We start from the raw sequence: 17188 nt of genomic DNA on the forward strand, positions 1-17188 counted from the left end.
TGGATCTGGAGATCCTTTTCGAAATGATTTAGCTTCTAAATTTTCCATTGCAAGAGAAAAAAATCCCTACACACTAGAGTATCAATCGATGCTTTGTGAGGTGGAGCCTACATGGGTGTAGAGGGTAGTACCACTTGAGCGCTAGGGCTCTAGGCATAGACTGGGGTGATCTAGATGATTCTCCTCCCAATGGTCGAAGTCATTTTCTAGCATATTTGTCACATTGGTCTATCATACCAGCTATAATTTACTCAACCTCAAAGGCGTAATCGATAAGTTTGGTGGTGGACCTTAGCTTGCAGTGATTTACCTCACATCAAACGGCAGGATGGAGGAAATCATGAATGGTGCGTACCACAAGATAACTACACCATCAGTTCCATGAAAGCAATTAGTTACTCCATTTATCCGGTCTAACATCAGTGCAACAAGTGGCAATGTGCATCCTGTCACTTAAGGCCAATATGTTGATTCCATTGCCGCTTAAAGTCATCCAAGTGGAGTCTAGTCTGATCATCTATGTTATAAAACCAAACAGAATTATTTTTGACAAGACAGGAAGACATGATCCTCAAGTGTTTCACACCATCAATAAGGATGAGACTGAATTTTGTTGCACAAGGAGTATCCAGTAATAGGGCCCCCATCAAAGAAGGTTGGTGGCTAGTAGTAGGGCACTGACTATTGATGTGTTATGGTGGAGTTGCCAGTAGTCAGCGTCGATGGTAGGATAGTGGGGACGAGCATGTGGTGATCTTCCATATGGTATGTGCCAATAATAATCTTTGAGAGAATCAATTTTGATGCGGTTGTGTCACACATGATATTGGCCCCAAGTTGTGGTAAGGCAACACGTAAGGCATTAGTTGGGGTACATAAATTGGGTGTATGATATCTTGTTGCCTTGCCACCCAGATGTATTTCCAACAAGCAATCACCAAAGAGTTTAATGCTCTTAAAATCACTGAGGTAATGGCTATCAATCATAGCAATAGCCTTGGTACGCAAGACCAGAGCTCTTGATCGTTGATCTCTAGAACGATGCTCGTTCCCAACATTATGACTAGTGCTAGTGCTCGTGGCTGTAATATAGTGTCAAAGTTTTCCAAAATGATTTCTAAACCAACTTTTAGACTCTATGTTGGACATATAAAAATTATATTAATCAATGCCTAAAATGTAGCTCTGATACCATTGTTGGATATTTAAGGCCATATTTATTATCCAAAATGATTCACACATGAAAATGATGCTCATCTAAATAGACAAAATAAGATGAGCTCATGAACAACTGCGGATGGAATTACGCAATGTGTCTTTCTGAGCCATTCTGGTCTCTACCCTCTAGACATAGTCAAGTGCTATTCTGAACATTCAATATCCTTATCGTTTCCTTGAAAAGTGCTACTCCAAAATAGAATATCTCTACACCATTTAGTCTCTCTAAAACACATGCTTTTGAAGATTTTGGATTTATCTTACCACCAAATAGAAAAGAGACAAAATAAGGTGGCAAATAGAAGTTTGTAATGTTACCCTTGATGTTTTGTCTCAAAATGCCTAGCTCGAGAAGAATATAGTTAAACAAATTCTTTACATAAACCTAGAAAGAGGACTCCATTAAAGGCAGTTTATAACTTTGCCCTCCACCCATCATAGGTTTATGAAAAAAAGTGTTCTAACAATAAATTAAGGAGTCAGAAATACCTAAACATCATAGTTGTGGTATCATTTGCTAGGAGAACTCCTAATCTGAAAAGAGGATTTACCAATCTGGAAAATCATAGTTTAAGGTTAATTTCAAATCTTTACATTCATTTACCCTTCCCACTTTCACTATTATACTTCTCTCTCTTCCACAGAGTTGGGCATTGTTGGAAATGTTACAAGTTTTTGTTTTTGTTCTTATTTCACATATTGAATTCAACTACCCAAATGGGGGAAAACATATCAGTAGAATTGTTAAATAGCTCTGAGGGTAAAATAAGTTTTACTGGGAAAACTTATTAATTAGTAATCTCAACATTTATATTAATTAATAAATGATGAATTTAATTTGATTTTTAGGTTGAGTTACCATCATGTTGTCTGCCAGGATATTCTTCATGTTTTAGAATATACATACTAGTATATATCAACTCTCCCATGTAAACATTCATATCATTAATTACCACATGTATATTCCTTCTTGCACATAAGCCTCTGAAAGGACTTATGATTTACTTAACGTTGAAATCCCAATAAGCCATTCAAGTTAGTGCTAATATGTTACTAAAATTATTGAAGCACACATTCACTCATATAGCCACTACTCTCATTAGGAAAGAAAATTAATCTTCTTACCTGAGTCAACTTCCTCTTGTCCATTAGACAGACAATCCCGTCTTGACAACCCAATCACCTTCATTGACTTCTTGCTGTATCTAGTGAAATACTAATTTGAATGCCATGATTGGCATCTATGGTGCCAGGACTTGAGATACAAGGTGTCTTTAACTTCTCAGTAAGGAAGACTTTCAAAACAGTGACATGAATAATTCTAATGGACAGTTTGGTATAATACCATTTATAAATTCATAATAATCATTTTGGTGAACTCTTTCCTTAAAGTGAACAAATCCATTATCTATTCACAAGTTGTGTAAACTACAGGTATTGGATCACCTATACTCATCGTATTTGAGGGGAAATAGATATTGGTATTCTATTTGTACATTTTGGTGTAAATCTCAATATCATTCAGACTGAAATAGTTTAAAAAATTTATTTTCAAATCCTTAAAAATATTCCTCTTGAAAGATCATTAAGGACCACATCAAGATCGTAAAATCCAAAAAATCCTGAAATCCTAAATGCTCTTGTAAGAACCACATGAAGAGCCTATGAAGACATCAAGAGGTATGGTAAATAAATTGCCTATTTAACATTTTTCATGAGCCCCACATTTCATTGGGGACAAACATTGTAGCAAGATATCTTATGAAGGACCAGCTGGAATGATTCAAAGACTTCTACATGATTTAGGATAGTGGATTTGTCTTTTTTGTTAAAAACACCATAAAGTTTTCATTTGTCTTTCACTTTTGATGAGATCATTTATTTTTTACAAATAATTCTAAAAATAAATGCTAAAATAATTAGATATTATATATTGTGAGAATTTCATTCTTCCTGCACGAGGAAACAATCTATAGTGAGCATATATATGAAAAAGAGAAAGTGGGAACATCACAAAGAGTGAAAACTTTTCACATTACACTCACATTTTTGTTTTCATTTGTCTCTATGGATCTACTGGACATATAGAAGTGGCAATGGGGAAATACAGCATGGTCAAGTTGTTGCGAATGGAAATGTAATGTTTTTGGGATAGAACAAAGAAAGTAAGCAACCAAATCTCTCCTTGCGAGCGTCAAACATTTACGGTGTCAATTTACTAGCTGCACGTTGAACAGTTTCTTTGGCCTACAATGATGTGGGGTTGTTCATGTGTTGGTCCTTAGAGCTATCTTCTAGTTGGTGTATATTGGGAGCACTTGCTGGCTTATCATGTCAACATAAAACATGTAAGTAATCCCTAACACAACCCTATCCTTTATTTAAATGTAATTTAGTTTGAAAATATCATGATTTACATCTTGCCAAATGTATTTGTTTGTTCTCAAATAATACTTTTTTCTCAATAACATCATTAATAGTATGTATGATCCAAAAAATATATTTGCTGAGTTTGGAAGACATTATTTCATATACAATAATGACAGAGATATTTATAGAGTTTAGAATGCAGTCTTCTCAAAAAAGGATTGAGAGAAAAAATAAAACAGTATTTTTTGGCTTGTAGCATAGGACCAAAAAAGTATTATTTCGAAACGGATCAATACAGAGCTGAAGCTCGAATTCACGAGGGTGAGCTTTGCCTCCTAAACTTCTAAGGAGGATATAAAATTTGTGCTGACACAAAAGAGTTTATTGCTAGGTATGAATTCAATTTGTCCCATTTCAAAAAATTTAATTCGATGATAGGCACATAGGAATACACAGGAAAATGTCAAACAAGTTAGTTTTTTTAAAGGAAGATGAATTGGACAGCGGCGTCCCTCTCTTTGTGGGGCTCTGAAGTGCCATATTCCATTGTTGGAAAAAGGAAATACTTCAGAAGATATCACAGAGCCTTACAAACCCAAAATGAGGCATGAAAACACATGCTCAACCCGCCACAAAACGTATTATGGCATTCTATGAATCATATTGGGATAGATTCTCATGTTGGTGTCTTAAGGTCATTTTGGCATCATTTTATGTATATTACCTTCATTTTGTTATAATTTTTTTTTCCTTATTTTTACTCTTCAATTTAACATAATTTTCTACACAATTTACAAGGCCATAAATTCTCATTCAAATTATCCTTTAATATTATTATTTTTTATCGATTTAATTCTCCCTCAAGTTGGTTACTGAGCATTTTGTCAGATTAAGTATAAGAGAAACCATAGTGAAACTTCATTTAAGTATCTAGTGGAAGCGGCTAAGTCAGTCATACAAGTCATGAATCCAACCATTGGTGCACAGACAAATGAGCGCTCAGCCCCCAGCCAGTGAGTGCCAAGGCGGAACCATCAACATATAGAACACAAGAACCGAAAGGCCAATCCCATTGAGGCTATGAAGGCCCACATGATCAGGCCCATATCCAATTCATTCAAGCCCGTGCGCCTGCTTGGATGGGTAATGGCTTCTTTAAATCATTAGTAGAATCTATGTCAAAGCAACTAATCAATATCTGTTTTTTTAACCCCTCCATATCGGATTAATTTTTTCCATCTTCCAAATTGCAGGCCACAAAAGTTTTTTTTTAGTATGACCAGTCTTCAAGCTGGCCAATCCTGAAGCTTGGGTCATAATAAGCCGACTTGCTTATTGCTTTTGATCTCAACAGTCTGAGGTTCTTTAAGAAGATCTAACGAAGGATATTTTCTCTAACATATTTTTGGTTTATACTTTGTTTTACATGCATCTGATTATTTGGCATTGCCGAGGAGGATGGTGGATCACCCTATGAACAATTCAGATGATCAGCCACTAACGGAGGTGGCTAAAAAGCCAAGCTATCTGGTAATGCATTGGACCCATCCAAGGGAGGTCAAAGGGCTGGGTTGAAACAATATCTACCCCGAACAATCATTCTTGTGAACTGCCTGATGGAGGCGGATGACGTGGAGGAGGGCAGCATAGAAAGAACCAATTGCTTTGGAGAGCCATTGGATTGGGGGCGTGTCGATGGAGGGTCAACAAATCTTAAGTTGGAGACATGTTTTCCGAATCTGATGCCGCAAGAACCCGATCATAGCGTAGACCTTTTTGGCTATGTCTTAGCTCATTTCTGGTCATGGCAACCTTGAATGAGCTTGGGGGCTTCAGGGGGGTACCATAGTAGGTTGAAGAAGATTAAAATATGTATCAGCAAGGAGAAAAAAAGAAGGGCAAGTTGCACATCGAGGTTAGGGGTCTGTGATCAGTGTCTCCTTCCTGTGCTCTTCAGGTCAGGGCACTCCGGTATATCTCTGATTCAAACCCGATGAACACTAACTTAGAAATTTCTCAATGTACACAATTTCCCTATTGCGGCATTGTTGGGGATATTTAATAAACAATTAAAAATATATCTACTTATAAACATATATCTATCATTCTAATCTACCTCTAGATGATAAATAATATAAGTATTTACCATTTAATCACTTTTATATCCTCCTCTTATTTTCTACAACTCTCTTCCTCTCAATCTAATTACTCTTCTTTAAAACAGAACAAAACCTACTCACTCTGTATCTCTAGAAATCTTAAGCTCTTTTTATGAATATCATATACCTATACATATACCTTTTTTTATCACATTAATAAACATACAATTAACTAATAGCTTTCCCCTATCTATGGTAATTCTTAATCACTTTTCCGTTCTTTTTTTTCATCTAATAATATGTGACTAAAATAAAAGTCCCTACATATTTATATAGTCATCTGTCCACTATTATTTCTATCTATCTTACCCTGTGTATAACCCAAAGATCACTTGAATCAAATAATAAAAAATAAAATACTCTATAATAAGAATAGTATCTTAGGTACTTTCTATTCATCTTATTTATCTTACCTCATAATTAAAAAGTAAATATCATTCTTCCACTATCCCTTCAATATTACTTTAGCCCTTCATTATAGCCCTATACAAAAATTTAATTATTCACTTCCCCTAAGTTTCATAGGAAATTATTAATTCTCAACGTAATGTAATTAGCATATTATTTTAGAAAAATCACGTCTCTACCTTCCCCCATTGATTGCCAAATCTTACTACATATTGAAAATCATTACTTATCTTCTACTTTATCACTGCATACCCTACTCTTAATTCATTTATTTTGTTATCTTATTACATAATCCCATTAATCAAATGTTTATACTAACTTTAACTCAAGTATTAGATTCACTTCTAAAGGCCAGTCCCTGTGGAGACGACCTTACTCGTATACATAGTCGAGTGAGTTTTATACAAATAGAAGCTTTATTTAATCTATGTGAATTAATTTCCAATGATATTGAAATTAACATCACACTTTCCGCCATCTGAGAAACATTAAGATTAGTATTTATGGTCTCCGCAATGAATTTCAAAGGCCATACCAAATTTCCAGCTGTACAAAGATGTAAAACTTTATTAAGAACCTATCTCTTGTTTCAAATTTTAGAATTATTTATTTTAATTTTTGCTCTTTACTCATTGAGAATGATACATGCATTCTTTTGGGATTGGGGACAATGTAGACTCTGCGATCTGGCTTCCAGCTCAACAAGTACATGTTTGTCTCTATACCGATGTAACACGTAATCGTCGAGATCGGACGACACATGTTGCAACAGATGAATTACAGAAAATGCATGGAAAAGTATGAATGCCCTTTACAACTAACTCTTAACGAGTGAATAGAGGCAGGATGTCGATTCAAAAAATATGATTCGACTAACTTTCAGGAGGGGTATCGTCACAATCAAACTCCCAACAACCAGTAAAATTCACTAGAACACCTATAACACGAAGAGCTCGATAGCCAAAGGCATCCACAACTCTCGTTATCAAGTGATCAAATTCTTAACCACAAGAATTGTCCTAACACTCAACGAATGTGGCTATCCTATGAGTCGTATTTCAAACCCGCCAGAGGAAACAGATAGCGGGAGACGGCACTGAAGAAGGTAATAATACTAGCAAAGAAGGGAAGACGAGTGGAACCTGGCGTAGGTGAGGGTGATCCCTGGATAATCACGACAATTTGATAGTGGACCTGCGCAGGGACGATTCTATAAGTGCAAGGATAGGTGCATGATGAACAGGGTGAGTTGTGACTATGGGTGGCAGAGCGACTGAGTGTGCTGGCGTGCAATTGCGGTGCAGGTGGACCGCAGGCTGTGCGTTTGTGCAGAGTGCAGCAGTACATTGTTGGACGCACACAGACGGTGTGCGAAACGTGCGACAATCGTGTGGTGTGCAGTAGCATGCGGTGCCTGTGGTGGTGTAGGGTGCGTGAAGCGGTGTGTGGCTACATGTGGCGGGCGGCTTGCTGAGCACGGGAGGGCGGCATGTGATGGCGTGGTAGTCTGCTGCGCGTGCGGCAGCGTGCGGCGATGATGTGTAGTACATGAGACAACACACAATGGGAAGGAGGCAAGCTGGGCGCACCAGCGGATGGCGGTTTTCCATTCCTAGAAGGATTTTTGGAACCTTCTTGATCTTGGCAACCGCTCCAAGCAGATAGTTTATTGGAAAAATAAATCACGCAAGCGAAGCGGTGCGTTCGTGAAGGCCTGGTGAGGGGGGCGTGAGAACTGGTGTGTCAATGGAGAAGACAAGACCTTCCTTGATCTTCTCCAAAAGAACTCAAAATAGATGAGGTTGTGATGTCGCCGACGACGGTTATTCCACGGAGTGACCTCGAGGTGGTGAAGCTGGTGCGGCAGCAAGGGGTCCACTATCTTGTACCGATTTAGATCTACAACTGCTATTCTAACTAGGCGAGAAACAAGAACTCTAATAACTGAAGATGCTTTCAATTTTTAAGACAGTCTAAGGCGTCCTTGGAGATACTCCCCTTTATATAGGGAGGAAGGATGCCCAAGTGGCCAACAACAGGGGAAAACCCACGCATGCCAATATTCCTCTTAAATGTACATTACAAGGAGACAAAAGAAACAACGAACGAGGCCCAAAGCATAGTGGCCCCATCCGAATCTTTCGAGGAGATGAAAATACAAAGAAATAAAGCACAATATTTACAAGTAAGAACTACGCCGGATACTTGAAGCTGGGATAACAAACCTAAGCTCGAGTAGCGCGGCGGGGTTAAACTCGCCCAATGTCGATGTAGTCACGATGGTCCCCCATCACACACCCTATATATATAATTATTTATTTAGGTCAAATGTGTATCCATAATATACTTGTTGACACCTTACTGTAAAAAAACATGATCAATAATTTGTGTGTGTTCTTTCATATTTAGGATGATGCATTATGACCTTCACTGTTGATGGCTAATTTTGTCTAATGCCCATCCCCCTTTGCCACCATCAGGTCATGTGGAACGTATTTTGAAAATCAGGAAGCTTTGTAAACATTACTGATAATGCCTCATGAAAAAAATCAAAAATATATGTTTGGGACTAAGCCCAGGAACAAAGATTTCGCCATACACTATTCTAGTAAATCAAAACACTAAAAAAATAGCACAACATGTCTATGAAGGCCTTAAGATAAATTTCAGTTTCGTTTTTATGCTTAAGCCCATGTGATATATGGTATTGTTAAAAAAACTTGCACAAAATCTAGAAGCCATGAATTCATTCATGGTAAACTGACTTTCTGTAACTGATGAATTTGTGCATATTTAAGAGAAGTCATTAAATTCTAATCAAGGTCATTCTGATCGTTGTTGTGAAATAAATTTTCTTTTTGTTTAAGATGATTAGCATAAAAGGCTCCTAAACAGTCTAATTTGGGCGAGGTAGCCATTTTCTCTAGCACACTTAAGTATTACATATCACCACGTTCCTGTAAAGAAGTTAATACTTGATCTACAGAAAAAAGTTGACTAGTAGAATAGGATAAAAGTTGATGAAAAATCTTCGCAAGAATCAAAAACTTTAGGAAAGCTTGAACATAAAAGAGATAAAGATATGATGTAGAGAAAGAGGATGGAAATACATTTCTGTTGATGTATATTGAATGTAATATAAGATTTTTCTAAAGAGTCACATCATTAACTATCATCCAATTAAAAAGAAAACTAATCTTATGTCATAACAGTACACGTAAAAATCCAAATTAGGTTGATAAGGTAACAACTTCGGAAGTAAACTCAACCATTGAGACACGAAAGTGGGAGCGTTATGCTAAGTATACGTTGCTGGCACTAAACTAAAGAGTTAGGTCACTGGTCAAAGATAATTTACAAACAAAAATAGCAAGCTCGAATCTGTTGCTGGCACTAAACCAGAAACAGTTACGAGTGATTGGCATCACCTTCAGCGTGAATTTGTTCACCAAAACCAGTTATTGTAAAAGATAAATTTTGTTTTGGACATGGAGACAAAGATGTATCAAGACGTATAGACACGCTACGCTTGAATACTACAATGCCACGGAAACAACCAATAGTTAGCCTTCAGATCGGTAATCAAAGTTATCATCTTGCACGGTAGCAAAATAATGATAAGGATGAAAACGTCATCATCGTGGTATAAATAACATAATAAAATGACACGATTATATAGGAGCAAATATGACAGCAAAACTACAATCTATACAACTAGGAGCAAATATCACATTTCAGATGGACATGTCGTCAGATATTTTTCATCATTTTGGCGATTCCACCTATGACTGCCAGCATACGGTTGGCAGAATAATGGGAACATACAGTTGGCTGGCTTGCCTTTTTTTGTATCCTTAACCCACTTTTTTCTGTTGGTTTTCCCTTCTTGATGGCATGCTGCTTACGACCAAGCCAGGATCTAAGATTTGAGCATTTTGAAATTTCAAAGAACTATTTCCTATGGCAACGATGTACACTCACACTTGATTAATTAATTTCTGTTTCTACAGGTTTTTAGAACTATATTGACCAAAAAAGACTACAACAACCTAACGAAAACCCTACTTTTGAGTTTATCAATGACTTCATATACTGTGAATCCAGGAAGCTGCCATAAGTGTGAATTAATTTATGTAATGCTTTACTGATATCATGAGTGTGAATGGGGGCAAAACCCAGGATATTAGTGCCGAGATCATCAGTTTAAAAAGTAATTAGATTCACTTGGAAAGATTTTGAATTAAAATATTTCTGCAAAGTTTTTATAATAGGATTTTGTATATCATAGAATATTATCATTTATGATTCATCCAGAGTAGAGGGATTTCGAATCACAAAAGGGATTTAAGTAATGTATATATTGTTCCAAATTCAAATGGATTTTGATTTTGATTGGAGTACAGGGGTGGGCTATATCAAACCTAAAACTCTTGTGGTTGTGTCTTGAGTTAATTATGAAATAAGATTGATACTTTTTCAATCGATATTAAGACACCACACAGTTTTTTAATTCATCCATTGATGAGCTAATTTTAATTCCTCAATGCATTTAATTCCTAGATAAAATACATTATTTTCAGTAAAAAAAATTCCTCGATTCATAATTTTAATATGCTCCTTAAATCAAAATATTTTTAGCTCGTTTGATTGTTATGGATAAAGGAACTCAGACCCCAAAATTTCAACTAGATTGGAAGTAATCATAAACCTTAATTTAAGGAGTATTTTGTGGAAGGTGTTTGTTACATCATCGTATACACTAATATTGTTAGAAACTAAAAATTTGCATGTTCATTTAAGGATAAACGAAATTAATATGAAAATTTATAAATAAGTATAGTATAAAGAATAATAGATTTCATATTCATCTAAGGATCACAACTCTCTCTAAAAACATAGATCATCAAAGTGACTCCATTTATTTATTCTCTTTATAATTGTTGTCTTGGTATAGGTTACATACGATTTAAATAATATTCCATGTAAAATTAGGCATTTTGAATTTAGTTGAAGGCTTTAGTTCAGTTGAAATTGTTACTCAGTGGTAACATAAACTTTTACAATAGTTGCGCGTTCCAAAATACTATCTCACTGCATGAAATATCCCGAATGAAATTAGAATCTACGTTGAACTTAAAATTTTCAGAATATGAATGGGAGAGAACATTCAAATATTATCCAATATTCAAATATCTATGAGTAATCTGGGAAATCCAAACCTTTATGCAGATTTGGACTATAGTACTCGCGTTTTTCATTTTTAACGCCCTTAATTGTGAGTACTATTTGAACTTCCTTGTGATAAAGTTGAAACAGTTCAGCCAAGGTCCACAAAGTGATGAAAAAAATGTGGCTCGGCTGAAAATTTATTCTCTTATTTGCAACAAGATTGATGTGGAGTAAACAAAATATTCTATACGTTGTAATGAGGAGATTCAAAGAAGTATACACTATCTTGATTATTTTAAAACAAAAAATTCTGTAAGATTTTATTAGTTCAGTGAATTTTGACCATAGATTATCTATAATAGTGACATTAAAATTTGAAAATCATACTTTCAAGGTATAAATCAAATGAACAAAACCAAAAATTGTAGGCACGGACTTTTTGAATTGGATGATAGTATTTGGCATTAAACATCTAGAGTACTAGAAGTACACATTAGAATTAAGGTGTTGTATCGTCGTAATGAAAAATTAATGTACCAACTAAGGTGTTGTAGTTGGTACTTTCTGATAAAATATACTTTTGAATTATTGTAAAGTCCCTAACACTCTTTGCTTGTATGAAATATCCATTTTTTAAATTAGTATGTTCTTCATTAGGGCTGTATTTTTAAATTTATTCGGGAAATAAAATACAAAATCTGAGACAGTTGACTGGAAAAAAATTGAATGAATATATCAAGCATTTTGTTTTGTGAAATCAAATGTATATCTTGCCTAAATAATAAAGGTATAAAGATACATTTCTGTTGACAAGTATTAAATTGAATAATACCATAACTTCAATATCTTAAAATACTATATAGCTTGTATTAACATGATGTCTCCTATTTTATGGTTTTGATGTAAAAATTAAATTTATTTTTTTAACTCAATAAATAACTGTTAAAATTAATAAAATCAAATGTCTAGAGTGAGTGAAAGTCGCAATTCAGTGAATTGGTTTGGATACCACAACAAGAACTTATTCGCACAATTATTTACTCAAATTTTAAGGAAAAAAATAAAATATTGCCTATAAACGATACAGCGTTGTTGCTAATAAAAAAAACTGAGTATTACCCATTTTCCGTATTATGCTGTGTATGTTGCTAATTATTTATTTCATTAGGCTTTATCAGATTTATTATATTCTTATCCAAGTTGTGGGTATCTTGTTCAAATTATTATGTTAATATGCCATCTACTGCATCATGTGGTTAACAGATTCGGTAAATAATTATAATTTGAATGAACTGAAGACCATAAGTATCGAAGATCTCCCCCGTACATCTTAAAATACCAGTCATTTACTTGAGCCCTATAAAGCTCTGTCAGGTTGGGGCTCACGGAGTTAAGCAGCAATGCGAATTTTATGATTTCCTAATAAATCCACGGACCATATGACTCAGAATGATGAACATGGATCCCGAATATTATGATTTCCTCATATCATCTCGAACCTAAACATAAGAAGCTTTCGTTTTTTTTCTTATTCCCCACCACATGGACCATGAACATGGTCTTTGCCGCCGCTGGAAACTAACGGTAAGTGATTTACTGTGTCATCCAAGGCGATAACTCGAGATTAGTATCTAAGTGAAGGAAAAAACAGAGGCCTAGCGATGTTCTGGGGTCAGTCACTCGGCTTTGTATCTTCACGTTGCTGAGCCTAAGCTTGATGCCGGCAGTAATATTTCATCCTGCGGACCTCTCCCATTTGAATATCTAATTCCCCCGACGATGAACAATATCTAACGGCTTCTCCATATGATAGGTCAATGTCAAGATCGTAATTTTGCTCGTGTAATGAATTATAACTTTGATTATCATCCAAAATGTTTTATGCTGACCGTCTTCTTGTCCTTGATATTTCCATACGACTAGGGTAAGCCACGCGGTGACCGCCATGATTTGGTTACAGTCCAAGTCCTCGTATGGGTACCTAAAAAAAGGTATAAAATTTGTCTTTTATCAGCACCGGGGATGGTCAACTGATTCACACGACAAAAAAAAGGGATTTCGCGTGAACTGTCGATCTTCAGCTAAATATACATAGTGCTTAAATTCTTTGACTCGTCCAAATATCTTTGAACAAGTCAACTTTTTTTGCCGATTACACAACACGCCGACAGACTGGAAACACTACACTTTTTAGTGACAGATCTCCCGTCGTTCCGAGCAGGATACAATTGCTTTGCAGAATGGGTGAACCGTAGTTTTGCTGGGGTATTTACTCCAATGTAAATGCCCCGTTGTTTTGCCATGGTACAATGTCAAAACTTTGAGTACCGATCAAAATTGCTATACCTTTGCTGTCTCCGTGGCGTTGTAATGTCCATACAAGGAAAAGCGGTGGTGAATGAGTAGCGTGTCCATACGTCTTCATCTCCGCGTCTGAAAAAAAAAAATTGTCGCTTATCATAACTGGCCACGGTCAACCAATTCCAGATGGAAAAATTGACTTCTCATCTATCGTTGATCTTCAGCTACATAAACACCCGGCGGCGCTGACTGCGTTGGAAATTTCTGAAGCAGCCGGGCTTTTTTGACGCGTTCCACACACGCGGACAGTCTGTGAGCACTGAACTTATAAATGACAGCTCTTCGTTCGCTCCATCCAAGCTACGACGCGTTTTAAGAATGGGTGTATTCCAAGTGATTTCGGGGCATGCGGAGGCCAAGATGAAGATAGCTCCTTGCGATGACGGAACGGACGAAGAATGGGTAGATTTGGGCAAGGTCGTAGAAGATTGCGCCGGCGAAGCGAGGGGAGAAGAGAGAAGGCTGAGATGGTTGGCTTCTCAGGTGATCGGCGCCGATGCAGAGTTTATCTCTCCGTTCGGTCGCCGTCGGATAATCTACTGCGATCACACCGCTTCCGGGAGGTTTATGCGGTTCATTGAAGAGTACTTGCTGACCCAAGCCCTTCCCTTCTATGGTTAGCTCATTTTTAACATCACTTGAATCCTATTTTACTTCGTCGATTGACGTCAATTTCGTTCTTCTTCTTCTTCTTCATAAAATCCTCTTCTTCTTACTCTTCTTATTCATCGAAATCATCGTCATCGTCGTCGTGGTATTTTTCAACAGCATTATCATCCTCATCAGCACATCACCGTCACCATCTTCTTCTTATTCCACTACATACCGTCTTATAATTTAAAGTTGTGTCGTCATCATTGTTCTTCTAATTCTTATCGCTGTATGGAACACTCTATCAGGAAACACGCACACCGTTGATAGCTACGTGGGCCTCCACACCAGCGAGCTGGTGAAGCAGGCGAACCGCTACATCAAGCGCTGCCTCGGCGCCGGCTCTCGCGACGTCCTTCTCTTCTGCGGTTCCGGCTCAACGGCAGCGATCAAACGACTTCAGGAAGTTATGGAAATAACAGCCCCGCCAACTCTACGCCATGTCCTTCTTCAGACAATTCCACTTCACCAGAGATGGGTCGTCTTCCTCGGGCCCTACGAGCACCACTCGAACCTTCTCTCGTGGCGGGAGAGTCTCGCTGATGTGGTTGAAATTGGGCTTGATGAGTCTGGCCATGTTGACCTTGCCGCCCTTGAGACGGCGCTGGTTTCGCCGGACTTTGCCGGCCGCCCCAAGCTTGGGTCCTTCTCCGCCTGCAGCAACGTCACCGGCGTGTACACGGATACTCGCGCCGTTGCGAGTCTGCTCCATCGCCATGGCGCCTACGCTTGCTTCGACTTCGCTTGCAGGTATTCTTCTTTTCCTTCATTAAGATTTCTTTTTATTGACAAGATTTCTTCTAATTAACAATCTTTTCTTCTTCTTTGAACACAACAAGTATTTTTAGCTTTCCTTAATCTCATCTTCTTTTCCCTCAAGTCTCATTCTTCTCATCATCTATTCCTCTTACGTTGCTTCTTTTTCATATATTCTTCTTGATCTTGTTGCTTATCCGAGATCCTAAACGATCCTTTTCTTCTGCTCGGTCAATCCAGTGGCCCGTACGTAGAAATCGACATGAGGTCTGGCGAATCAGACGGCTACGACGCAGTTTTTATCAGCCCCCACAAGTTCCTCGGTGGCCCAGGCAGCCCCGGGATTCTTTTGATGAACGACGAGCTTTACCGATTGAAAGGCCTTCCACCCTCAACCTGCGGCGGCGGAACCGTCCTGTACGTCAACGGCCACCACGAAGAGGTACTTGATCTTTCACTTTTATTCTGATTATTTTATTTTTCTGCGAAATCTCCCAATGGTAAAAGTATTCTATCGGCATACTCTTGATCGAAGAGATGATAAGAGACTCGTTCTTCCTGCACCAGGAAACACTCTACACGGAAGATTTAGAAGAAAGGGAGAACGCCGGCACGCCGCCAATAGTACAAAAGCTACGGGCTGCGCTGGCTTTTGCGGTCAAGTCCTTCGCTGGTCTGGATCTTATTCAACGCAGAGAAGCAGCGATGGGGAAATACGCCATGGCCCGGCTCGCAGCAAATCCAAAGATCAAAGTTTTGGGTTTGAACAACGAAGAGAGGCAACCCATCTTCTCTTTTATCATCTATCCCGACGCAGACATCGCCAACGGCAAGCATCTTCACTGCCATTTTACCACATGCCTATTGAACGATCTCTTCGGTATCCAAGCGCGCGGGGGCTGCGCATGCGCCGGGCCCTACAGCCACCTTCTGCTTGGAGTATCCTGGGAGCAGTCGCTGGCTTATCGCGTCTACATAAAACAGGCAAGTAGTCCCCACCATAACACTATCCCAAACTCAAATCCAACTCCGAGCAGAAATAATAAAAGTATGCTCATGGCTTAGGTATTTCTAGATTCTCAAAGGCCAAATTTACTAAAAAAATATGATTAGCAGACTTTGATTGACAGCGGAATACTTATTGGGTTTAAGACGCATGATTTCATGTATTATAATGCCAAAGTTTCTTATGGGATATGTCTTCACAAACAAGATTAAGAGCGCAGAACGCAAAAAAAAAAGAAAAGAAATTGTTTTGGTTTGCTTAATTGAGATGAAAATTAATATTTCGAAGCGGATTCATGCAGGGATATGAGGGGCTTAAGCCGGGGTTCACGAGGGTGAGCTTGGCCTACTACACTTCTACTGAGGAGATGGAGTTTGTGCTGGACGCGATAGAGTTTATTGCAGAGTACGGCCACCGTTTTCTCCCGTTGTACAATTTTGATTGGACGACGGGAACCTGGGACTACAGGGGCGATGCCACACCATTGAAGGTCTCTGGAGGTGGAAGAAGGATTTGGCGGCGGTTCCCCCATCTTTCAGGGGCTCTGAAGCGCCATATTCCCTTATTCACCGAAGGGAAGACTCGTAGAGATATAGCAGCTCCGCCTTACAAGGAGTATCTTCGGTCCGCACAAGAAATCGCAAAGGCCATGTCAAATATTCCAGCCATGAAGGTTTTGCCACCGGAAGAAGTGCAACCGGAACTTGTTACCTTCATGGTGTAGCTTTCATGACTAACTAAAATTGTAACAATTATGTATATTCTTTTCATTCTTGACCGATGGAGAATGGTTCTGCGTTGCCTTCTTCTATTTAATGTAAATGTTGTCTTCCTGATCGGTCTTCCCTGTCCATAACTGCACGTTTGGGATTAAATTATTTTTTATTAATAATATTTTAATTTTTAAGAAATGTATAATAAGCTCTCCATAATCTCATTCAATTGTTAGATACTGAATTTCAAAGTTATCTCATTTTTAAAAGAAAAAATAATTTAGAAAAGACAGCTAAATTTTTTGTGATTTCCTTTTTGTTAAAAAAATCTAATTTTTCAGTTCTATTTCATTATGATAGTTTAAACCTTGGGAAAA

At 37.7% G+C, this 17188-nt stretch overlaps 1 protein-coding gene across 1 annotated transcript; it reads left to right on the plus strand.

The window, feature by feature from the left end:
* The first annotated feature begins 13966 nt into the window (after positions 1 to 13966).
* Positions 13967 to 16936, plus strand: LOC144710129 (uncharacterized). The gene is made up of 5 exons (XM_078583801.1): positions 13967 to 14301; positions 14585 to 15086; positions 15333 to 15534; positions 15660 to 16076; positions 16400 to 16936. The coding sequence occupies exons 1-5, from the start codon at positions 14004 to 14006 to the stop codon at positions 16820 to 16822; spliced, it is 1842 nt and encodes a 613-aa protein (XP_078439927.1). The 5' UTR covers positions 13967 to 14003; the 3' UTR covers positions 16823 to 16936.
* The last annotated feature ends 252 nt before the right edge of the window (positions 16937 to 17188 follow it).

This window comes from Wolffia australiana, chromosome 12 (genome assembly GCF_029677425.1).
Source record: "Wolffia australiana isolate 7733 chromosome 12, ASM2967742v1".
NCBI classification, from domain to species: domain Eukaryota; kingdom Viridiplantae; phylum Streptophyta; class Magnoliopsida; order Alismatales; family Araceae; genus Wolffia; species Wolffia australiana.